The 25,225-nt window shown below is 41.3% G+C and overlaps 1 protein-coding gene across 2 annotated transcripts; it reads right to left on the bottom strand.

Moving 5' to 3' along the window:
* Positions 1-1,062: 1,062 nt before the first annotated feature.
* Positions 1,063-11,476, bottom strand: FZD4 (frizzled class receptor 4). Of its 2 annotated transcripts, XR_005777782.1 has the most exons (3): positions 10,661-11,476; positions 2,822-6,034; positions 1,063-2,660 (listed from the first exon to the last, which is right to left on the bottom strand). XR_005777782.1 is itself a non-coding variant. In XM_040426366.1 (2 exons), the coding sequence occupies exons 1-2, from the start codon at positions 10,913-10,915 to the stop codon at positions 4,706-4,708; spliced, it is 1,584 nt and encodes a 527-aa protein (XP_040282300.1). In that variant the 5' UTR covers positions 10,916-11,476; the 3' UTR covers positions 2,730-4,705. The 2 variants fall into 2 exon arrangements, 1 of the variants encoding a protein (XP_040282300.1); XM_040426366.1 differs by lacking the exon at positions 1,063-2,660 and having other exon boundaries at positions 2,730-6,034.
* Positions 11,477-25,225: the final 13,749 nt, after the last annotated feature.

The raw sequence follows: 25,225 nt of genomic DNA, 5'->3' as shown, positions 1-25,225 counted from the left end.
GCAGTATTAAAGTAGTTATATTCTTGTACATAGGAGCAGTATTATAGTAGGTATATTCTTGTACATAGGAAGCAGTATTATAGTAGTTATATTCTTGTACATAGGAAGCAGTATTATAGTAGTTATATTCTTGTACATAGGAAGCAGTATTATAGTAGTTATATTCTTGTACATAGGAAGCAGTATTATAGTAGTTATATTCTTGTACATAGGAGCAGTATTATAGTAGTTATATTCTTGTACATAGGAGCAGTATTATAGTAGTTATATTCTTGTATATAGGAGCAGTATTATAGTAGTTATATTCTTGTACATAGAAGGCAGTATTATAGTAGTTATATTCTTGTACATAGGAGAAGTATTATAGTAGTTATATTCTTGTACATAGGAGCAGTATTATAGTAGTTATATTCTTGTACATAGGAGCAGTATTATAGTAGTTATATTCTTGTACATAGGAGGCAGTATTATAGTAGTTATATTCTTGTACATAGGAAGCAGTATTATAGTAGTTATATTCTTGTACATAGGAAGCAGTATTATAGTAGTTATATTCTTGTACATAGGAGCAGTATTATAGTAGTTATATTCTTGTACATAGGAGCAGTATTATAGTAGTTATATTCTTGTATATAGGAGCAGTATTATAGTAGTTATATTCTTGTACATAGAAGGCAGTATTATAGTAGTTATATTCTTGTACATAGGAGAAGTATTATAGTAGTTATATTCTTGTACATAGGAGCAGTATTATAGTAGTTATATTCTTGTACATAGGAGCAGTATTATAGTAGTTATATTCTTGTACATAGGAGCAGTATTATAGTAGTTATATTCTTGTACATAGGAGGCAGTATTATAGTAGTTATATTCTTGTACATAGGAGGCAGTATTATAGTAGTTATATTCTTGTACATAGGAGGCAGTATTATAGTAGTTATATTCTTGTATACTGTATAGGAGACAGTATTTTAATAGTTATAGTCTGAAGTCTGACTCTTTCCTGTAGGACAGCCATAAAACATCTATATTATAAAGGAATATTCCAAAGCTCAGCTGAAAATGTGTTTTATTTTTTGATAAAAAATTAAATATAAAAGATTTGTACAGTGATAAATTATACATTTACAAGACATATCCATTAAAGACGTATACAAAATGCAACACCCATAAAAGCAGTGTCTATTTCCACAGAAGTTCACAAATTCATGTCTAACATGAGTATATTACTTGTACCTGGAAGTTTTGTCGACGTATCACATCATGTTTCGTCAGCAGGTATAGAATGGGCATTTCATTTAATATGAGATTAGAAAAAAAAGATCAGCCATTTCCACATTTACCCCGGTCCCTCACTTTGGGCTGTGTCTGGTATTGCCCCTAAGCCCTTTTCAAGTGATCGAGTCTAAGCTGCAATACCTGACGCAGCCTGTGGACAAGAGTGGTGCTGTTTCTTGGGAAAAAAGCTGACTTTTTTTCTAGCCTCATACACCCTTGTCAAAGCATTTATTCTATATTTCTTCCACAAAATAGACTTTTAAGGCACAAGGACGTTGGCTTTTCCATTTCACACTGATAAATTCCCACATAGAAAATACAACTCCTATATAGAAAATGAGTCGGAATCAGGTATAAAAAATTAGAAGAGTGGGTTATAGCGACCAATCAGATTGACCCTCACTCCAACATCCTGAAACAGGAAGGTGACCTCAGGGGATCAAGCATGGCCACCAGCGCCTACATCTGGATAAAACTGTCAAGTGAAGGTTTTTAGCCAATCAGACAATTGGGTTGGTTAACTGTCATGCGATTAGCCAAAAAAGTTGTACACAATCACTGGAGTAAGACTCCCCTCTATTCGGGACCCCTGTAGATCTCCAACCGGTGGCTCTCCAACTGAACAACTACAACTCTCAGCATGCCCTTACCTAGTTGTCATAGCTAGTAGGGTTAACCAGTATGGCCTAGCTGCTTGCTAAGACTCCAGCGGCAGCCTCCTACATACCGGATACAGACAGGTTTTACGTAGTTTGGAGCTTGGTTAATAATTTATGGAAAAAAGTCCAAAGTCGACTCTTTTAACCATATAATTATGGTTTATGTTATCTAAGATCTTATAAAACGGTCAATGACCTTCTAATCCCTGTTCTTTTCCTTAAAGGGCATAAAAGAAGACAGCTAACATAGGACAGCATGATACATAAGGTGACCAAGCCGTGACTTTAAAGAATTGGAAAAAAATGGGAAAAGAAACGTCTTATATTACCTATGGGAATGAGATACAAAAATTTCTATTGGCAACAGTGACACCTACTGTAGAGGCCAAGAAACTGCAGCATACTGGCATAACATCCATTGACAACAGAGACAAGCACACTGCAACATGGGTCGGCAAGCCAATATGTTGCACTATGCTGGCCTCTACACTAGGTGTCACTGTTGTCAATGGAGGAGGAGAATATGCTGCACTCTAACAGTGACACCTACTGTAGAAGTCAGTGCTCTGCAATACAGTGGCTTGTACCCTCCATTGACAATAGCGACACCTACTGTAGGGGCAAAGAAACTGCTGCATATTGGCATAAGAACCATTGACAACAGAGAAAAATACTGCAGAGTCTAGATCACTGCAACATGGGTCGGCAAGCCAATATGTTGCCCTCTACACTAGGGGTTACTGTTGTCAGTGGAGGGGATTATAGTTCAAGCAAACAGTGACACCTACTGTAGAGGCCAAGAAACTGCAGCATATTGGCCTAACATTCATTGACAACAGAGACCAGCACACTGCAACATGGGTCGGCAAGCCAATATGTTGCACATTGCTGGCCTCTACACGAGGTGTCACTGTTGTCAATGGAGGAGAATATACTGTACGCCAATAGTGACAGCTACTATAGAAGTCAGTGCCCTGCAATATAGTGGCTTGTTCCCTCCATTGACAATAGTGACCCGTACTGTAGGGGCCAGCATACTGCAACATAGGGGCGATGTACTGTAATATACCATAGTTGCATGTCTCCTCCACTGTAGAGGTTAGTACACTGCAATATAGTCTGCTCCTTTTTGATAACATGGATACCTACAGTAGAGGCTTGTACATATTGTCAATGGACAGGGGGCAAAACACTGAAAGCCAATATGATGTAGTGTGCTGCCTTCTACAGTAGGTGTCACTATTGTCAGTGGAGGGGATCAACTTGCCGACTGACCCATCACTGACACCTACTGTAGAATGCAGCACCCTATAGAGTAGCGGCATGCCCCTTTCATTCACAAAAGTGACCCCCTACTGTAAAAAACAACACATTGCATGTCATTATTAAAACAAAAATCCAATATTCAATATGAATCAATATAATTAAAATGAAGCATAGGAAAAAACATTTTTTTTTTAAGTTCTGAAATGTTTAGGCCTTAAGGCTCAGGTATCAAAAATGGGGTGACAACTGGCAAAAATGCAGCTTATGAAATCAATAGGAACTAGTGACATCAACAAGGCATACTCTACATGAAACTATAAATGTGCCTTAGGCCCCGATGACATCACTAGCTGCTGGTGACCTCACCTGATATAATGGCTAGCAGCCAATCACATCACTATCTATATAGGAGTTGTGATGTTCCATATGCTAATACTTTACTTTTTTCAATATTTTATCTTATAATTCACAAAGGCACCACACATATACTAATCCTATATACAGAGAGCAAATAGTGCATTGTTTCTCTTTCCTTTTCAATCCATATGAGCCTATTCTGTTTCTATATATTTTCACTTTTAGTGCATTATGAACACAAAGAGTCCACAGACCTTGATCTTCTAGAGTCTAGACCCATCATGTCTAGAAGTAGGGAAAAAACAAGACTACGACGAGCTATACTTTCTTGAAAACGGGCTGGACAAATCCATAGCCAATGTGCCCAGAAGTTTAAAGTTAGTGCCTAACATTTTGGATATTTTTTTTTTTCAGTTGATGTTTTTGAGATGTCTGCCAAACGAAAGGTCAGTTGGCTTCTGAAGTGGTCTAATTGGTCTACAAAGTTTTGTTTGTCCTTGCCCATAACTACAGACAATGATCAGGAGATTAGATCTTCCTGCATTCGGTGATTGGCTATATTAGGCAGTAACACACATAAATGAAAATATTTCAGTTAGTAAGGCACCAAAAAGTCTAAAACAGTTTCCAGTGTTCAGAGGCTTCACTCTTTCTGTCAGAAATTTTAAAATACACCTTGGGCAGTGGTTTCGTAGTAGGGCAAAACACTGGTGAAGCAATAGGATAAAATGTGCCTTGCATGTTCGCTTGCTTGGTAGTCACATTCGTTAATCCATTGTCTTGGAAGCAACCTTCCAGTCGTGTACAAGATATAAGACTTTACCACAATGTAACCTATGAAAAATAGTTATTTTTTTAACTATAAAAAAGCCCTAAAATGGCCCATCGGTGACAAATCCTTTGGAGCTAGCGAACAAGGCCAAGTCTAGCTCTCTGTTTCCTGAGGTCATTCATTTTTACCACTTGGACAACCTTTAGTGCTGAAACCATGGACAGAAGGCATCCAGGCTTTGCCAACTTTGGGGAGCCATTAGGAACCAAAATGAACATCCCATAGAAGAGTTATCCCGAAAGATGTAAGCCCTATGTCTCCAAGAACTCAATGTAGGACGGTGTTCACTTTGTGAATTGTGCTGAACCTCGAGCTATACAACAGTCTCGTTCCCTTTTCCTGGCTTAACCCAAGCGTCCGCTCTTTTCTTCCTTTTTACCTTTCCTGAATTTACTAATCTGTTAGAACACTTTTGCCACGTATGCAGTGTCTTGGCCGACCAGATCCACATTCCAGATGTAATACCCACCAAGAGAGACATAAATATCTTGAGCATCTCCACTGCCATGTTGGAATCATCAGCAGTGTAACGGAAAACCGGCCAGTTGGAGATTTCATAAAAATAGCAGGCGATGACACATGTGGCTGGCACTGTATACAAAACCGAGAAGACGCCAATTTTTACCATCAGTCTTTCCAATTTATCAGTTTTTGTCCCGTCTTTTTGAAGATTTGACCTAATTTTAAACAAGGCCACAAGGCCAGCAGCTATGAACAAAGTCCCAATCACCAAGTAGGTAAAAAGTGGAGCAACCACAAATCCGGTGAGGGCATCAATGTTTTGATTGCCAACATAGCATAGCCCGGTCAACTCATCGGCGTCTACAAGTCTCATGATCAATATAACAATGGTTTTCACAGCCGGAATGGCCCAAGCAGCAATATGGAAATAGGAACTGTGCATTTCGATTGCTTCATGCCCCCATTTGAGACCAGCAGCGAGAAACCAGGTCAATGTCAGAATAACCCACCAGATGGAGCTAGCCATCCCAAAAAAGTACATCAGCAAGAAAATAATAGCACATCCTGTGTTCTTCAGCCCTTCCTGAATAAGGACAGGTTCTGTCGCCTCTTCAAAATCACAGGATATTCTTTCTCGGCCCACTGTTAACCTCACAATGTAAGCAATGCTATAAATATTATAACACATGCTCAGGAAGATGATGGGCCTCTCAGGGTAGGAGAACCTGGAAGAGTCAATCAAAAATGTAAGGACAGTGAAGGCAGTAGATATGAAGCACAAGCTGGCCCATACGGTCATCCAAATATCGGTGAATTCCTTAGACAGACGACTGTAGAGCCCAGCATCATAGCCGCACTTCAAAACACAAGACGTGCTTCTTTTCACCCAAGTATACTGCTCTGCATTTGGACCAAATATGGTGCAGTCTTCTCCAGGCTGCACAGAGGTCTTGCTGTGCAGTGGGACCTCTTCATCTCCAGGACCCTCCATGCACATATGATTGTGGTCATTCTGAGGAGGAAATTTGCTGCAGTTTAAACCTTCAGGCCAAGTAAATCCAAATTCCTTAAGGACAGGCTCGCACCTTTTCTTGACCGAAAGGCACATGCCACCACAAGGACCAATGGGGATGTTAATCTTCTCCGTGCACATGGGAACATACACAGAACAGAGGAAGAACTGAAAGCAGAAGAAAAAAAACTAATTAGGAATTAAAACATAGATATTCAATGAATATAATTTTATTTTTTATTACATTTTTTTCTAGTATTCTTTATAGTTCGGCAAATCAAAAACAAACAGAACATCATATGTAATAACGTAGACTGTGAATGGTAAAAGTTTTGTTCAGGAAAAATAAATTAAGAATTGTTCTCCAAAAGTTCTGAAGTCTAAAAAAAAACGTTCTTAAACTTTTAAACAGTCCCACCATCTGGCACCATTTTTTATACTGTCTTTAGGACGGTGACATTTTGTTTGGCAAACTCAAATACCCCTTTCTTATCCTTTAAGGAGCACACTCCAATTGAAGGAAGGGGAAAAGAAAACCGCCCGGTAGGTTTAGAAATGTAATACAAGGACTAATGTAAACGAAATACTTTACTAATCAAGTTGGAGGTAAACACGACTAAGAGCTTCTCAGTAACAATGATTTATTTTATATTCCTGCTCGACCTTTCAACTTAAAGCATTTTCCTCTTCAGCCATCCCATAGGCCTGTGTTCTGGGTAATCCCCAGTATCATAAACTGTTTGCTTTTGTTTGATTAAGTGCTGTGAATTATCATGTTCTTATCAGCAAGCTTCCCACCTGGGATTAGTAAGCAGTCTCCATCTGGAACCTTTTCAACTGTCTCTGTCCCTTCAAAGTCTCAATACTGACTTTATTTTCCTTTCTTTAAGCAAATATTACAGCAGTCTTCCCATACACATTCGATTTTTTGGCCAACAGCTCTCCCCCTCACCCATCTACACACATGCATAATTGGGAGAGATGAGCATGTATGTGTCCTTAATGGGCAGAGGGGTGAAAGCTGCGACTAGACACCTCTAGTATGGGGTTATATCCCTGAGAACAAAAAGATTGGTCAGTTAAAATTAACTTTACAAAGCTTACCAGCCCTGGTGAACTCCAGTAGTGTGTTCTTTGGCCGGAACAAACTACCAGAATTTGCAACGGAGATGTAAATAGAGAATAATGTGTTGGCCAGCTTAGGGCTACAAACTGATGTAGGATGTGAGCTTCAATCTGGCATCTAAAACTGGGCAACTCCTATATGTCAATAAAGTTGTGTGCCACGTGGATAGAAACTAGCCACCAACCTCATTACTTATATTCTCACCTACCCTGTAAAAAAATTTAGCTGAAAACTGTTTCCCCCTAGTATATGTCCCACTTTTGGTTAATTTTTGGAAACAAGGCCTATTGGTCAGTTCAGCGTGGTAAGAACATTCAGGAGTGGTCAAACTACAATGTTCTAACCATAAGTAACTCCATGTTAACTCGGGTTGTCTAATGTTAACATGGCCATGGTTGGACTTGATGTCACGGGAGAAACACAATCTGCAAATTATGCAGTAGTACAGGGCTTAAAGGGCATCTACATGGCTGTTTTTACAGATGTGGATGTACTCCAAAGATGACATAGATGCATTTGTTAATGCCAACAACCAGGAGGACCCCGTATTTTCAAGGGTCAAAACATTTGCTCAAAACTGTTTTTGGTTGCTTGCCCATTGAGGAGAAAATTGCAAAAATGTTTGAATATGGAAATATATCTGTGTAGTCGTCTTTAAAAAAAAAAAAAAAAACTTTACCAAAAATAAAAATATAGGATCATTCGCCTGGTTGACGGCAAGTCTATTTGTGACTAGAACCACTTTAAGACATTCCCACCTGGGAGCTTTTCAGCTGTGTCTCTTTTTAATGTCCCTCTTCCCTTCATGTCTCAATACTCACTTTCTTTCCCTTTTCTTTAAGTAATTATCGCAGAGATCTCGCTAATGGGGAATTCAATCTGCCCGGGTTTTCTTTAACAAGCTCAAATTAGCAGGGCTTCTAATCAGAATCCCACAAAAAGAAAAAAAATGACAAGTAAATGGATCAGCCCTCACATTCCTGCCATGCAGCATGTCACTCTCACAAAGACCTAAAATCCTTATATCAACAATGTGTGTGCAAAGTGTCAAAGAGAAGATCTGCTCGCGGGGAGCATTCCACCAAGTCTGTGCCAACAAGCTTCTCAAAAACCGCGAAAGACACTGGCTATGGCAGCCAAAAAAGAAAATATAAAGAGTACTTCACAACCCTCACAGAGTCCTAGGCAGAATAGTCAAAACCTTGCATTTTGAAACTTTATAAAGGCTGAGACCTTAAAAACTCTTCTAACTATATAACCTCAATGTTTATCTTCCGACATATAACTAACACTTCTAAATTGTCTCATTATTTTTCCTATTTTGATGGATTTTTCCCTAAAAAAAACAAAAAAAAAAAAAAACACATTTCTTCTTGTGTGAAGGTGGAATCCCTATGGCACAGTATTAATAAAATGAGTATCTTTCATTTATATTTTCTTCACTTTAGGATTTGGCAAAAAAGAAGTCTCACAAACTATTCTAGAAACAGCACGAAACTTGGCCCTAATGTTTTATTGAGCCCACTACAGGCCCTGACTAGTAACCACTTCCATTACACTGACCCATCTTTCTGCAGGCCCTGGAGGGCACATATACCTACATTCTTAGGCCGTGTTCACACAGTGCAGTTTTGGGTACAGCTTTTGAGGGTGTTTTTCTCCGGATTTTGATTCTAAAAGAGACTGGAGAATTTTTTTTATACTTCTGTTTAGGATCTACACAGACATGTAACTATAGTGGGAGCAGAGACAGCAGACCCACTGGGGCTCTAAAGTCTGCAGGGGCCCCTACGTGACATAATAAGACACCAGTATTATGAACAGCACATGGTAGATGGGGAGCACTGTTACTAATTTGTCATTGGGGCCCAAGAATTTCAAGTTACAGTAGGTCTCTAGATCTACTCTTGATACCTTGTTAAGCAAGCAAAAACTTAAGAAGATCTGAATGGTTGGCCGTCCCTATGGGCTCTCCAATTGATGCCAGCATTAGTTGTCATCTAAGTGCCAAAAAAATAGCCACGTATGACATTTCATCTTCTAAATTATATTTATACATCACGTGGATTAATATTTTTTGCATTTTTTTATTTTAGGAGGGAAATGCCTTTTTGGGATGTTCACTTGGCAATATGGAGGAGCAGGTGTGGCGATATCAAATTCCCTGTTACTCCTGGCTGCTTTCACACAGTCAGTATTTGATCAGTGTTTTGCATCAGTATTGGTAAGCCAAAACCAGAGCCTTACCAATACTGATGGGAAATACTGACCAAATAATGACCATGTGAAAGTGGCCATGAAGTGGAGAGAGATGAGGGGCTGTTTTGATTACATGGAGGCCCCTATGGGCACTATTATAATCCTGTTGATGACATTAGGGAGGGCAATGTGGGGAATATCGATTATACCACATCTGCTCACCACCTTGGTCCCTTAAGTAGGTACGTTTCAGGGAATTGCCATTAACTACAAACCCTCATAGGCAATTGTTTTGACCCTTTTGGGATTTCTTTGTTGCATGTCTGTTTTTATGTTGCTGTGTACACCTTGTGGAACCAGATTTAGCAATTACTAACGATGATGAGGGTGATGATGATGGTGCTAACAATGACATTAGCATACACAGCTTCTTTCTTTGCCATTCTAATGAGGGCTCACAAGACGGGCCATTACATAACTTTTTAGTAATAGACATGGAAATTTACCTGAAACCGAAATACTCTGCCACTTTTTTTTGCAAATTGAATCTCCCATTGCAAAGGTATATTTACTGTAAACACCATCTCACAAAGAAATCCGTGCATTCATTGAAAGGTGATAGGGACACTATAGCCCGGGCTGCTCTGTGTTGACATTATTAAGGTATGTAAATGCATTTTACTTCCCTCTCAGGCGGTAGAGGCATTTAAAAACCAGCATTGCCCTTGAGGGAACCATGATCTCACCACAATAGGACCATCTGCATCTTAACTTTCAGCAGAAGTGATTTCTGTCTGTTCATATTTCTTTTTTCCATTAAACTTTCCAACTTTTTGAAAAAAATGCATCTGACGTTTACAAGCGGTTAGACTAGGTAAACTTCAAGACTTGAAGTTAATTATTAACAAGTGACATTTTGTCTTCCTCAGTAATACACAGTATTTTTGCTAAATGACTCATGGGATAATAAATTTAAAAAAACTTCAAAGTAGTTTTCTATGAAAGTAGACACAATCAGAAATCATGTATAGATGAAGCCGAGCTGAAGGTGTAATTTAACAGTTTCCTTTTACCACGGTGAGATATTGTAGTAGGTTGACCTACTACAGAAGCCTTTTGATCTCTCTGCAAGGTGTGCCACAAACTCAGCCTTGCTGCATCTACAACTACCATAACAATACTTTTTTTTTTTTTTTAAAACATATGCAAAATACTAGGAAGGAGCAATTTTTAGATTTTACTTTTCAATTGTTTAAGTTGTTGTGGAACTTATAAAGGTATGATGGCACATATGGTCCCCCATCAACTGGACAGCTACAAGATGCTCAGTTTGATGACGATTCAATGGAGATAACTAGAAGCATCTAAGCTTTCTTTCAGAGGAATATATTTTTGATGGGCCCTCAATGCCCCTGAGTCCCAAAAGTTTCTGAACAATCTGCAGTACGTCCTTGCATGAACCTACCCACCTGTAGCTGGCTGGAGCACCCATACTGTATAAGAGGGGTGAACGTGGTGAGCTGAAGTTCTGCATCCGACTGCAATTCGTGCCCAACCAGATTGGGCATTTTGGTGACATTGTACCCAAGGTTCTGACACATTGAAATCCTGATAGGGTCACATCGCCTTTCCTCCTCGTCGCCAAAGGAGTAGACTTCCCCTGCCAAGCAGTAGAGGAAAGGCAGATACAATATAACCGACGAGAGCTTGGATTTTACTCCCATCTTCTTATTAGTTCCTTTAAAAATCCCTTATCCAAAAAGTTAGATCCTCAAAAGAAGGAGAAGAACCAAGTAAGAACTTAAGTCCTGAGAGTGAAGATCAATTTCAGGAGGAAATAAAAAGTTGGCAGGAACTTTTCCTGAAGTTTTCTTTGTATTCCTTCTTACAGATTCCAAGGACTTTCCTTGCCATCCACCAATGCTCTCTCATGAGGTTGATATTGTGTAAAATACAAAGGTTATCTAAAAAATGACATCCCTAGAAAGATGTGTGGCCGGAGGCAGCTTGCTGCATTCAGTTCCTGACTTGATCACTGGCTCATCTAACCAGCTCTGGGCTCTGCTCTTGTGTTTCTAACTGTACTGGGAGAGGAGGAGGCAAGAGAGGGAGGGAGGATGAAGGAGGCTACAACTTCCATACAGGCTCAGTACAGGCAGGTTCTCATGTTTCCTCCACTCTATTCAGCTCACCCTGCACTGTTTTATTAACCCTCTCCGCACCAGCCTGACCCAACACAGCAAGGGGAGGAAGCCCTCCCTACATTGTCTCCAGATTGACCTCAAGGGTTAATGAGTCTTCCTCTGGTGTTCAGGGACTTTCTCTCTAGAGATTTTCACACTGGTATCAGATAAACCATACAGGCTATAATTTAAGGATTCCTAAGGATTTCTTTATGCTCATATTACACTATGTGGAAGCTCTGACAAGTGACTGGCAATGGCGGCCAAACAACTATTTGATCGGTTCTTCATTTTTGTAGTATTTGGAGGAACGTATATAAGACAAATGTTCTCCTGTGCTCTGAATAAAATGTTATTTTGTATCAAAAATGTATACTTGCATTGAATTAAAGGGCTGAACAGCAGAAGGGATGTCTCTTAGGACTAGGTAGTAGAAAGAACCATCATGTCCCTTCAATATCACACTAGGAAATTATTCTCGGGACCCATCTCATATATCATCAATAATGTCTAACAGTTTTTGAATCAGAGAAATAGACCCTTGTGGGAAGTGAATGACTTCATATATTTTTTTCTCCTGGACTTTTAGTATGAGCAGAGGTGCAGCTAGGCTGCACCCTGGGCAAGGATTCAGGATCGCGCAACCCCCCCCAACCCTGCACACATGCCACTTAAATTATGATACAGAGGTAAAAGTTAAGCGGCACACACATTTTATTTTACACTAAGCCGCTCCTCTAACTCCACCCAATGCATAACTACACTCACCCAGTCCCACCTAATAAAATGTATCATAGGGCACACAGCGGTACCAATACACCGTGCAATAAATGAAAGAACCAACTGGTCCTCCCTCATCCAGGGTGTCGCTGGATCCGGAACAGGGTCTCTGTGGTGATAGAGAAAAAAGAATATCACATAAGGAAGCAATGGTGACTGTCCATGTTAAATATCTAGAAGGGGGCGCTGTGCTGGCCTGTAAGACCTCGCTATCCCAATGTATAACAGGGTAATCTAGGGCATTTCCTCTTAGTGTGACCACACAGTTTTAATGCCCACCCTTTGGCCCCTTCACAGTAGTTATGTTCACCCTTGTGCCCCTTCCAAGTAGTTATGCCCACCTTTGTGCCCCTTCACAGTAGTTATGTTCACCCTTGTGCCCCTTCACAGTAGCTATGCCCACCTGGCTGGGGTGCATCTAGCCTTTCTGCTGCTTGAGGCGAAAACTGAAACGGCGCCCCCCCCCCCCATGCCAATTTCTTAACCTAACCCCCTTTCCCACAAAGAAAGCACTCATTGCCCATGGCCCTTCTGCTGCCCCCCTCTTGTCACTACCTGAGACGATCACCTCACCTGGCTTCATTGGTGGTGCACTCTTGCCACCTGGTGCCCCTTCACAGTAGTTATGCCCTCCTTGTGGCCCCTCATTTTAGTTATGGCCACTTTTGTGCCCCCTCATAGTAGTTATTTCCACCTTTGTGCACCCCTCTTTGGCCCCTAGTGCCCTCTCCAGCTACATGAAAAAAAAAAAAAAAACTCAAATACTTACCTGCTTCCCTGATGATTGGCACATCCAGCAGCAGGATGTGCTCCCACACACATCGCGCAGCCAGCAGGGCTGCTGCTCCCTGCTTCACTATAGAAATGAACCGCCGGCGGGTGCGCCCAGGTCACCCCTTTATAGGCCCCTGGTATCCTGGTGGGCCAATCCGACTCTGTGCCCCTTTTCTGCTTAATACAGAAGACCAGGCATTTTTTGTGGACCTCATGCCTGAAGCTGTTGTTGGTGCAGATATACTTTGCACTCTATGAGGATCATTTATCAACCCCTGTATCCCAGAAGACTGGTGTCACAAAGCAGTAATGTTTGGAGCACTCCTCATGCACAAAATGTTGCTACTTTTTGGTGGTTTTGCTCTTCGCTTGCAGTGCAGGGGCTGAGCATAGCTAAAATCTACACTCCCTTGCTGGCATATATTTCAGTTCTGGCGTACAGACTTGCACAGATTCGCCACAATTATTAGGAGGCGTGCTCTTCTTTAAGGGGGTCCTCTGAAATTTTGATATTTGATGGCCCATCCTCAGAATAGGTAATCAATATCTGATCGGTGGGGGTCCAACTCCCAGCACCCCCACCGATCAGCTGAAGAGGCCGCAGTGCTGTGACAAGATGTAGGACAATCCCTTTAATCACTGTACCCCTATATGTGCATTTTTTCTTTTTAGATACATGCATGATGCTCCCAAATGTGACTAATGGTTACACCCCAAAAAACCTGTCTTAGGCTTCATCTACATGGTCATGTGCAGGAGGCTATATGGCAACACACTCAGTGCCTTGCGGATCCGTCAGATGTAGTAGATATGGAGGTTTTCTATCCTAGAAGAGCTTCTAAGTGAGAAAACCTCTATATGCACAATGCAAATTGATCCTGTGCTCTAATAGGGCACCATACGAAGTGGAGCCAAAACATGTCCATGTGTGGGAGTCAAAGAGGTCTAAGTTCGGTTCAGCAGAACCACAGGTGGTCCTGTTGTGTGCACCTAATACACATTATGCACCCATATTAAGGCCAAGTGAAAGTGGCCTTAAGCTACATTCACACTTTCTGCATTTGATGCCGTTTTGTGCATTTATATATTTTTTTTTAAACAAAAGCAAGATTGGAGAGAAGGATCAGTCCTTACTTTACAGTTTTTATTCCTATACCATCCACTCCTGGCGGTGCCTCATAAGCTGTAATAAAAAACTTCATATGTAAACCCGGCCAGGGGCTGTCGAGTTAGGACTGTGAGCTCCTCTTGGCTTCCTCGTCCTCTTATTAGCAACTGCTATTGCTAGGAGAACCACATGGTAAATAAAGCATTATACGAAATCAATAAATCCTAAAACTCAAAATGTCCAGATTTCAGATTCCATCCCCAGATCTATGCTGGACCTTCCTCTTGGCTTGTGAGATCCCAATTTGGAGGAGCTTAGATTTTTTTTTTGCTGTTTTGACAACAAATTTTGCAGTCACTCCATATATTCAACTTTCTCTTCTGGCTCTGTATCATCCTCTTTAATTGGACTTTTAGCACAGCAGTCAGCCTCACTGAAGGAAATGTGTCGCCAAAATTTTTATCTGCCAGTTAAAACCAGATAGTAACACATTGCCCTTTTTTCTAATCTGTTTTTATTTTCTAATTGTAGATTTTTATTTCCTGAACATCATTATAGGTCAGCGGACATCTTGCCAGAGCTGTTCTTAACAGCATTTACAAAGCATTAAAAAAAATTGCTTTATAGCAGCCCCATGGTCCATAGACACAATGGACAGGAGGGGACCTCATTGACTTCTAAGGGAGAGTTTTCTAGGCATGTTCTGTGACATGTGCAGAGGTCATTAGGAAAGAACAGATAAGCTCTGGCAATCACCCATTGTGAATTGTGGATCCTGTCTTATCTGTACACAGAGGTGATATCATTACAGTCATGATTAGAATAACAGATAAGCAGATAACTGCAGTAAAGTAATCTGTACAAACCAAGAAGTGGCAAAAACTGCAGGATTTTAGTTTAAACATAAAAAGTGACATGGAAAATCAAAAATAACATAATCCAAAATAATTTTAAAATATACATTGCCTTAACTCTCTCTGTCAGGCCATCACTGAGGCCAGAGGGCTGCTCCCACCTGTAGTGATCCAGTTACAGCACCACACATTACGCTAGTCAATGCACTGCTCTTCTGCACACATCTTTATCTAGGCTGTTATGTCAATTCTGTACCTATTATCATGAGGATTACCCTTCTGAAAACATCTTCCCCTCACAGCAGCAGTAAACTGATGAAGGATTACATATATATATATATATATATATATATATATATATACACACACAGTACAGACCAAAAGTTTGGACACACCTTCTCATTCAAAGAGTTTTCTTTATTTTCATGACTATGAAGGCATCAAAACTATGAATTAACACATGTGGAATTATATACATAACAAACAAGTGTGAAACAACTGAAAATATGTCATATTCTAGGTTCTTCAAAGTAGCCACCTTTTGCTTTGATTACTGCTTTGCACTCTCTTGGCATTCTCTCAATGAGCTTCAAGAGGTAGTCCCCTGAAATGGTCTTCCAACAGTCTTGAAGGAGTTCCCAGAGATGCTTAGCACTTGTTGGCCCTTTTGCCTTCACTCTGCGGTCCAGCTCACCCCAAACCATCTCGACTGGGTTCAGGTCCGGTGACTGTGGAGGCCAGGTCATCTGGCGCAGCACCCCATCACTCTCCTTCATGGTCAAATAGCCCTTACTTTCAAAGTTTTCCCAATTTTTTGGCTGACTGACTGACCTTCATTTCTTAAAGTAATGATGGCCACTCGTTTTTCTTTACTTAGCTGCTTTTTTGTTGCCATAATACAGCTACAGAAGGGCAAGATTTTGAATTTAATTTTCAATTGCATAGTACTGCTGAAATGAAAAAGAAAAACAGCCAAATGTTCTAAAAAACTTTTTCTATGAATACGACCTTTTAACTTGTTGTTTTAAGCATTTTATACTAGATAACCCAGAAATAACACAAATAATACTGTGTGGCAACACTGTACACCTCACCAAAATTAGAAAGCCACACACCAAATCTAAATACATACTTTATTGTTTAATATAGGAAAGACATACAATAAATTCATAAAATGACATACAAGATGCAGTACAGACCAGTACCATGGACAAAAATCCACCCCAAAGGCTCAGGGTAACTATCAGCCGACATAAGTGTGTCTGTACAATTAGAGGGGGCAATGACTCTGCACGTAAGCAGGCAGTCCCCAACAGTTAATATACATTTCTATCACATTTGATTACATTGCCTGTTGTAATGTCCTAGATTATAGAGCATATCCCTACACACAAATATGTACGTGACAAATAATACAGGCATACTGCAGTGTAAAAATACACACTCTACTTGGCTTAGGTTGGCAGAACCTATGGATTTCGGAAGGACCAGCTGACTATATAAAGTGTATGAAATGTTCGGCCAACATCCATAGGGCATATATTACGGGAAAAACTGATTGTGGAAGTTGAGTTGGAGCATGTCTGGTTCTTTGTTCTCAAAGGGAAACAAGTTACCGCCAGGTGGTGTCTGGCAGAAGCCTATTCCCCTTTCGCCATTGATGGCTGATGTACAGTTGGCTGAACCGATCATACACGAATATGGGGAGTGTCAATGGGAATATGTATTGGTGTCAATGGGAAGAAGAGAATATGAAGTCATCAGACTCCGTTGGCAGCTGCTTATCTCCAGTGAGAACAAAGGCTGGACATATGTCTGGGTGTTCTTTGCCTAATATCCGATTTACGAAGAGTTGGAAAGCCACATAAACATCAGAATACCTGCCGATCCCATCAAAGGTGTAGATATTTGTAATATCTTTGAGAAAACCTTCCTATTTTTATCATTGGAACAGCCAGTGTTCAAATTCATCCAAAAAAGTGTTCAACAAGGTTGAAATCCAGGTTCTGAGAAAGGACGGTCAGATTCCATCATATCAGACTATTTATTTTTTTCACTTCACTTTGTGTAGAGGAACAATGTCTTCTTGAAACAGGAAACGGCCTTCCTCAAACTGTTGACACAAAGCTGGAAGCGTACATTTCTCTAGAATAGTATTGTAGGCTACTGCATTATGGTTTCCTATCAGTGGAACTAAAAGTGGTCATACACGTCTGACCAGGGGCGTAACTACCATAGCGGCAGACCAAGCGACTGCTATGGGGCCCAGGGCAAGAGGAGGCCCAGTCTTAGTTGGGATTATCTCCTCTTCTACTGGAGGTGAAAACTTGGTCAGGACTCTACCCTCTAAAGAAAAAAACTTTTAGCAAATGAGGCAGTGGAAAAAACCCTTCTGTCCTGTGAAGGGAGGGGGGGGGGGGGGGTTGATCCTTGCTATGCGGCCCTTACTTCTCTATGTACGCCACTGCATTTGATTTACGTTAGCCAAACCCTACTGTTTTGAGAGAATCGCCGACCATCTAAGAGTACATGGGGGGCCAGACTTTAAACTGAGGGCAAATGGAGAAAGAAGGATCAAGCTGTTGGATTTCAGCATGCCCAATACTAGCAGCAGCTTACTCCCTTTTCCCCAATCACAACACAAACTGTACATATTTAGTCAGAAGGAACAGCTGTCGGCCAACAGCTTTCAATTGTGAATGTCCAGGTCAGGATTGTCCATGGTGATGTCAGCCACAGAATTCCAACCTATAAAGCTTTAGAGGAAATGTTCTCATGCTAATTTTACTTGTAGAGATATTTTTGGACTTGGGAATCAACATTCAAAATACTTCAGTACTCAGCAGTTCTGTCAGTTTGGTTGGACTATGGCTGCTACTGAGCTGCTAATCTTTTTAGATGTTTCCGTAGTCTGCCATACACATTCAATAGCTGGTGGCTGTACAATCATCTGGCCAACAGGCATCTCTTCCAACTACCCCATACACATCAACAGTTGACTCAAGCGAGCTTGTAGACATGTCTGGCGGTGGCAGATCAGGCAAAAATATTCAGTTTTCTCAATCCTTTTCTCTATTGATTTCATCTGTCTGGGGAGAGCTGGAAGCTCCCCATGAGCATCAGACTATCGTCCAAACCTGTAGTTCTCAGTGGGTTTGGTTGGCAATACACTAATGGAGGGGTCTAATGTCTCATTAAGAACATTTCTGAAATGTTGGAAAGGTGACATCCTATGACGTCACTGAGCTATTCTGTATGACACATTCTACTGCTAACATTGGCTATAGAGATTGCATTACTGTACTGTATGAGGGCCCATAGATCACGAGCATCCAATATTGACCATCGGCCTTGTCCCTTGCGCACATTGGATTTCTCCAGATTCTGGGAATCTTTTGATGATATTATGTACTGTAGATAGTGGGATATTCAAAGTCTTCATAATTACGTTAAGGAAATTTTTTCTGAAATTGTTCCACAATTTTAAGATGCAGTTGTTCACAGATTGGTGAACCGCCGTCCATCTTTCCTTCTGAGAGATTCTCTAACATGCTCTTTTTTTATACCCAGTCATGGGACTTAGTTGCAATTTGTTCCTCCAGCAGTTTTTTTTATTAGTACCACTTTCTTTTCCAGCATTTTGTTGTTCTGTCCCAACTTCTTCGAGATGCATTGATGCTATTAAGTTCTAAATGAGTTACATTTTTTTCATGAAATGGTAAAATGTCTCTCAATTTCAGCATCTGATATGTGCTCTATGATCTATTACGAATAAAATATGGGTCAATGAGATTTGCAAATCATTCCATTGTGTTCATATTTCCATTTTACACAGAGCCTCAACTATTTTGGAATTGTGGTTGTATATACTATATTCATTATATATAGCATTGTTTTCATCGTATATAGTATTGAATAAAATGTAAATTGTTGAACATGGTGAAATAAATGTTCAGAAATTTGCTATACATAATAAACAGAGGGAAGCCATCCCTTTCCTGAAGAGCTTACAACCTAGCCTTCTTGTGTTCTGTTGTATTAACTCATTAGTTGGACCCATTATTTGTTACCATGGCACCCACTGCCCACAGCATTTTCGCCTCATTTAGCTTCAACCGTGTGAACTTAGTGTTAAGGGAGGTCTGGAAACCCCCACTAAAAAAGGTCAAAACAGGCTAATTACCAAACATCTGTAGCATCTTTTGTACATATCAAATGGGGGAGGAGACACGAAGACACATGGGGCAGAGAATAAAAGGGTATTGGAATAAAAGTTGTCAGAAAATTTCACTGACATACAAACCGTCAAATAAATTCAATAAATGCTATACAATAACTCAAAGGCTTACATCACGACGTATAGATGTGGTGGGCTACTCCTTAATATAAAAAATATATTGCACTAGCAAAACAAAATTTTTCTTTACCAAAGTTTTTTTTTTTTTTTTCCTACATCAGTACGACATAGCAGGATTAAGTGAAATCAACCAAGCAGGATCATTTTCAGTGGTCGGCATATTAAAAAAGCACAAATCTTCCGCGCCACTCTCCTTAAAGGGGTTATCCGAGCCTGAAAATGCCTGGGCCCCTCACACTGAATATACTTACCTGGCTCCCCACGCTGCTCCTGGTCCCTGCATGGTCGCTGCTGCTTCTCCCCTTGCGCGGAAGAAAACATCCGGTGTCGGGAAGCCAATGGCAGGTGACAGGAACGAGCCTCCCTAGCGTCACCCGCGTGCGGGAACCAGGAGCGGCGCGGGGAGCTAGGTAAGTAGAATCAGTGTGAGAGACCTGAGCAGATAGGGAAGGGGGGGGCATTTCCAGGCTCGGATAACCCCTTTAAAGGAAAAGTGTCACCTGTAATTTTATCTACCAATTAAACTAGATAATGACACATTTACATTTTCTGATTGTAGCTGTTTTTTTATTATTCTTATTCTATTTTCTGTGCGAGATTATGGGGCTGCCATCTTGCCTGAACTGTTTTTAGCAGACATAATAGACTGACTTTAATAGGGTTGTTTTCTATCTTTTCACTTGAACGAAAGCGGAGCATCGGTACCCCCGAGAGGCCTCTACACAATCTGCTTACGACTCCATCCACCGTGTTATCTCCGGTGCAGGCGGCTGATCGTTGGGGGTGCCAAGAGTCAGACCCACACCGATCTGATATTGATGACCTATCGTAAGGATAAGTTATCAATATCTAGAGCCCAAGTGATCACCATTATTGCCACAATTGTATAGTGTAAAAGTAGAGATGGCAGATAGGACCCCAATATTGACAGTAGCACCCTAACAGTAAATGATGGGGAACATAATCTAATGGGGGAGCAAACATTTTTTAAAAAATGGTATAAAAGAAGGGATGCTCAACCTCATTGATCCCCCATAGCTCTCGTTCCGACACTTATTGGCTTGACTTGAACTGGCTTGACCTGCTCAGCCGCAGTGGTGACGATGTCGGGATGCAGATTTTCCCCCACAAAAGTCAATGAAGTCTGAAAAATCCCATCCATGCGTATGGCTCAAAAGCCTCTGTACAGGTATTTGACCCAAAACTATTGACAAGTGGGACTAGTTTTGATGCAGAAAATCCTTTGGATAAAATATGTTACGTATATAGAACTAATAGGGTGGCAGGATGGAACACTACATAGAATATATGGTAAGGAGTACTATATAGAACTCATATACACCCAAAAGGAGTGATTTGTCCTACAGGCATGTGCCTGAGACTTTAGGAGAAAGGTTTTATTTTTGGCGGGCGATGGGGTGATAATAATGGTCAATGCAGTAGTCTGCCATCTGTGATGGACAAGTGTGGTTCTATAGTGACTCAAGTCATAACAATCACGCCACATGAAAGAAAATTGCCTCCTGCAGTTCTGGCCAACCTGCCCCTAATATGTGGCTCCTGCCTGACAGACATTGTGAATGGGCACCATGGTGTGCTCACTAATGATCCACCTAGTGAGAGAATTATCTTCTCTATTGTGTTGGTTTTCTAGTGACGATGCAAATTTCACCAATTGTAATCCTACAGCAGTGAAACAAATTTGTACTATGCATCTACCAAGCCATGGTACAAGCCTGATCCATGGGCCCCACCACTGGAGGACTATTGTGAGAAGTTGGAGAAAATAATGTGGGTCATCTCTTTTGAACTTTGCTTGATGTAGTCAGATATGAAGCAGGCAATGACCATACAAAGAATGAGATGGCCATTTCAATGTTGTATATCAATCAACCTTGCTGTCATTGATGAGCACATCATTGAAATACTAGACTGCTGAAGGCTGAGAGATAGTATCTTGTCATATACTTTAAGGCACAAAGTTTGAAGGTTGAAAGTTGTCTTTTAAGACATTATAGACTTTAGGTGCTGGTCTATTTTTACCAGGATTGGAAAATACATGGAGGCCCACAAAAAAGTAGCCCACCTCCAACGATAGTATGACAAGATCAACGAGCAAGTGGATTGTGTTTTTAAATCACCCACAAGTCACAAAAGATGCTGAAAGTCACATCTATGCACCGTTGGGCGGGTCGGATTACGTTGGTGGATGCTGCTTGTGATGCTGCGGATAGCGTTTGTGAAGTTCTTCTTGAGTTCCTCCAGGGGATGTGGATTGTTCATGGACACTTTCTGTTTTAAATTTCCCCACAGAAAAAAAAAAAATTGCATGTGGACAAGTCTGGAGAACATGGTGGCCATAACCCCTCGCTTACAGTTTGATCCTCCATAAACAGATTATGAACCTGTGCCAGTGAGTTCCGCGAGGTGCGGCATGTTCACCCATCTTGTTGGAAAAAGCAGGACATTTCTTCTTCTGCAGCATCGCTGCTATAGAGCTGTAAGCAGTATCGGCCAACATAATCCAATGTGCTTAAGAGACGTGAACGGGGAACACTTTCAGCATCTTTTGTGACTTGTGGGCAATAAAAAAAAACACGTGCTCGTTCATCTGGTCATACTATCATTGGAGACGGCTACTTTTTTGTGGGCCACCCTGTAGTTTCTACATCTTGACATCCACAGTCAAATGATTATAGCAAAAATAACGATCAGAGGTTTCATGTCAGGCATCTGATCTGTGGGGTTGTGAATTCATCAGCCAAATGGACATGTTAACTTGTCAGTTGGAACCTATCTTATGGATAGAGATAACATAACTTTTAGCTGAAAAATCATTCCCCCAAAGGGTTATCTCCATTACTTTGCTTAAGGGGGCTATCTACTGTTTTTCATATAGGTACTCTGTTAGGTAATTTTCAGATAATAGAGTACTGGATTTTGTTCTGGATTTTTATCTTTTGGCCAAAGTGAAGAGGTTTTCTTGCTCTGGAGGACTTGTCCATTACACAGATAATCTGTGTATGTGAATGAACACTGCATAATGCTTCATTTTTCATGCGGTGGTGCCGCAGAGAAATGAAACACTTACTGCCATGGTCCACTGCAGATTACAGCTGATAGCTGGGGGTCCCAGCAGAGGGCCAATTTGTGACTAAGGACTTCTTTTTTTTATTTTTTACCAAGTAGTGATTGTACAAAGTGGACAAGTCCTTTAAAGGGGAATTCCCCTGTGGACATTTCAGGCATCCCTCTCCTATTTCTATAATGGGGCCTCGTGCCACCAGAAATGGAAAGCGAGCCATGCTTGCATTGCTCTCTACGTTCACTTGTGTGTGAGCTACAAAAATAGATGAGAACTCATGCAACTTACTGTGTATGGGAAGCTCCCAACTGTCACCCGACAAACGAAGTTGGGGAAGAAAAGTAACGGGAACTTTGAATTTTAACACTTGATCCTCATGGAGGACTATGGGTACCTTTAGATCCAGGCCCCAAAAACATTAGATTGTCAGTGGATACCATCAAAACTGCAACTCCACCCCCCCCCCCCCCACACACACACACAAATCTGTGTATGGCTATTTTCATTTATAAATAACCTTGTAGGTTTGTGTTCTCCCCTTATCCAGACAATTCATGTGACCTTTGACAGTGAGGTCATGGAATTAAAAGCCCCAGGAGGTCCATCGCATACTGATACAGTCAGTAATGAATAAGTCATCCCATTCATCATTAGTTTGAAGTGAAGCCCACTCGGCCATCTGAGGAGATAGCACATTATTTACATTCAGTAGACAAACGTTGCCCATGCATACATTAGATAGCTGTTGAGCAAGAGCATGAGTTTTCAATAGGGAAAAAGGAATAACTTACAGGCTCCTCTGGTTGTGACGTATGGCTCATGGGAACAATCAGGTTACACAGAATACCAAGACCTTCTTTCACCTGACATTTAGCACTGCGTAAGGGTCAGGACACCACCATACACATTAGATGGGTGGAAACAGCTGATCAGATATTGATAGCCTACCCCTTTAAGCTGGCCATACACTTTAGATTGTGTTAAACAAACCCACAGATTTTGGTGGCATAGGCCATCCATTTAATGTGAATGGTGACCTCCTGAACCTATCTCCACCTTTATCGTTGAGGTAGAATTAAGAGGCCCACATATGCATTAGATAAGGATTGAGCAAGATGGATTTCAATTGTCCTATCCTTTTGTTCTCAGAGAGATAAGTTGCTGCCAGAGGAGTCCAGCAGTGGCTTCCTCTTCCTTTCTCCTACTGAAAACAAATGCTTGCTTGGCTGATCTGGCATGTGTATGATGGTATTGGAAGTTGGATGGTTTGGTGGACAGCTATCTTTTGTATATGACTGGATTTAGATCCCACCATTTTTTCATTAATTTCAATCAGTAAGGTCCGCACCATTGGCAGGGAGTAAACACCTGCTGATAGGGTGAGGAGCATCACTGATGGTAGTTGCATTGGCCAGAGATGAGGGCTAGGCATCAATGCTGGTGAAAACGATGAACATCAACAATTGCCGTATTTTTCGCCCTATAAGGTGCACTAGAGTTTTAGAGGCGGACAATAAGAAAAAAATATTTTTCATTAGACCACCAATGTTAATCAGACCTCAGCTCACAGCCCCAATCAGTGTCACGACTGTGACTGATCCAGACAGGTCTGGGAGGAGAAGGTCGCAGCTACTTGCTACTCGCGATAGCTTGTGAGTTTGCTCCGTGGTTCAGGGTATGTCATCCGGGTTTTGCCTTGTGAACCTTTTTGTCCTGACTGGGAGTTTGTAGGCATCCTTCTCAGGTGAGTCCTGTCTGCCACTCCCAGCTACTATATTAGTTTCAGTTTCACTTGCAGTCATTGCCCGATATAGTCCTTACTTCCAGTGCTATTCTGACCTTTGAAGGAGATCGTTTGACGGTGTTGCTGTGGAGCTCTTGTCCGGCGTGGACTGTCGTGTTTGGGATTGCCTTCTCTGCTCGTGACTGGATAAGTCTATCTCTGCTATAGATTGTTTGTTTGTTGCTGTCTTCCCCTGTTGTTCTCCTAGATGTGAGTGATGGTGACTAGTGCTCCCATCGGCCTTTCCCAAGTCTAGTCTTGTTAGGGTGACTGAGGGTTTAGGCATACTGCTCGCCACATGGGTTCACACCCCGTCTAGGGTATCAGGGCAGACAGGTGCCAGCTTAGGGTTAGTCAGGGGTGGCCATTCTATTTCCCATCCGTAGATAAGGGTCCCCCTTCCCCTCCGTCTGGTGCGACACGACTGCTGCTGGGATAGCGGTCGTGACAATCAGACCCCCAATGTTAACAAGACCCTTAATAAGACCTCAGATGAGACCCCCATTGCTCAAATGAGACTCCCATACCTCATATCAAACCCCCATGCCTCAGAACAGACCCCCATGCCACAGAGCAAATAAAAAAAAAAAAATCTACTTACCTCTCTTGCTCCAGACCCCGCCGCTCCTAGGATCCAGCTCTCTTCCTCTTCCTGCCGCAAGCTGTGCTGTGACCCGACGTGCACAGAGTGAGGTCACAGAGCGTCCTCACACTGTGCGCAGTCACAGCACAGCTGACGGCAGAGGACCAGTAAGCGATGGGTACAGGGCCTTCATCGCTTCCTGGTCCTCCAGTACTAATGAGCGCTTTAGTATTTGCCCCGTCTTATGGGGCAAAAAATACGGTAAACATTATGTTTCCCTTTTATTGCAAATCTTGATAACTGCCCAGTATAAACAGGGCTTTAGACCCTCTAATACAGTTACTTTACAACCATACCATAATTTTTGGTCATCTCCGAGTTGCGGCGTGTACTTTGCCATTCTGAGCTGCATATCAATTGGGAATTTCTTCAAATGAATTAAACATTGGATAAATGAGCTTACCCAACCAAGAAAATGCTAAAATTAAATAAACATTATTTTGCTTCAAAATCTAAATACACAATGA

Source organism: Bufo bufo, chromosome 3, assembly GCF_905171765.1.
Source record: "Bufo bufo chromosome 3, aBufBuf1.1, whole genome shotgun sequence".
Lineage (NCBI taxonomy): Eukaryota > Metazoa > Chordata > Amphibia > Anura > Bufonidae > Bufo > Bufo bufo.
The sequence above is the reverse complement of the archived record's forward strand: the minus strand, read 5'-3'. Positions and strand labels throughout refer to the sequence as shown.

Bases quoted from the DNA above. Each gene is read 5' to 3' on its own strand.
- FZD4 (XM_040426366.1), bottom strand. From the start codon at position 10,915: ATGGGAGTAAAATCCAAGCTCTCGTCGGTTATATTGTATCTGCCTTTC. The intron at 6,035-10,660 runs GTGGGTAGGTTC...TTCTGCTTTCAG, and splicing joins GGTGCTCCAGCCAGCTACAG to TTCTTCCTCTGTTCTGTGTA.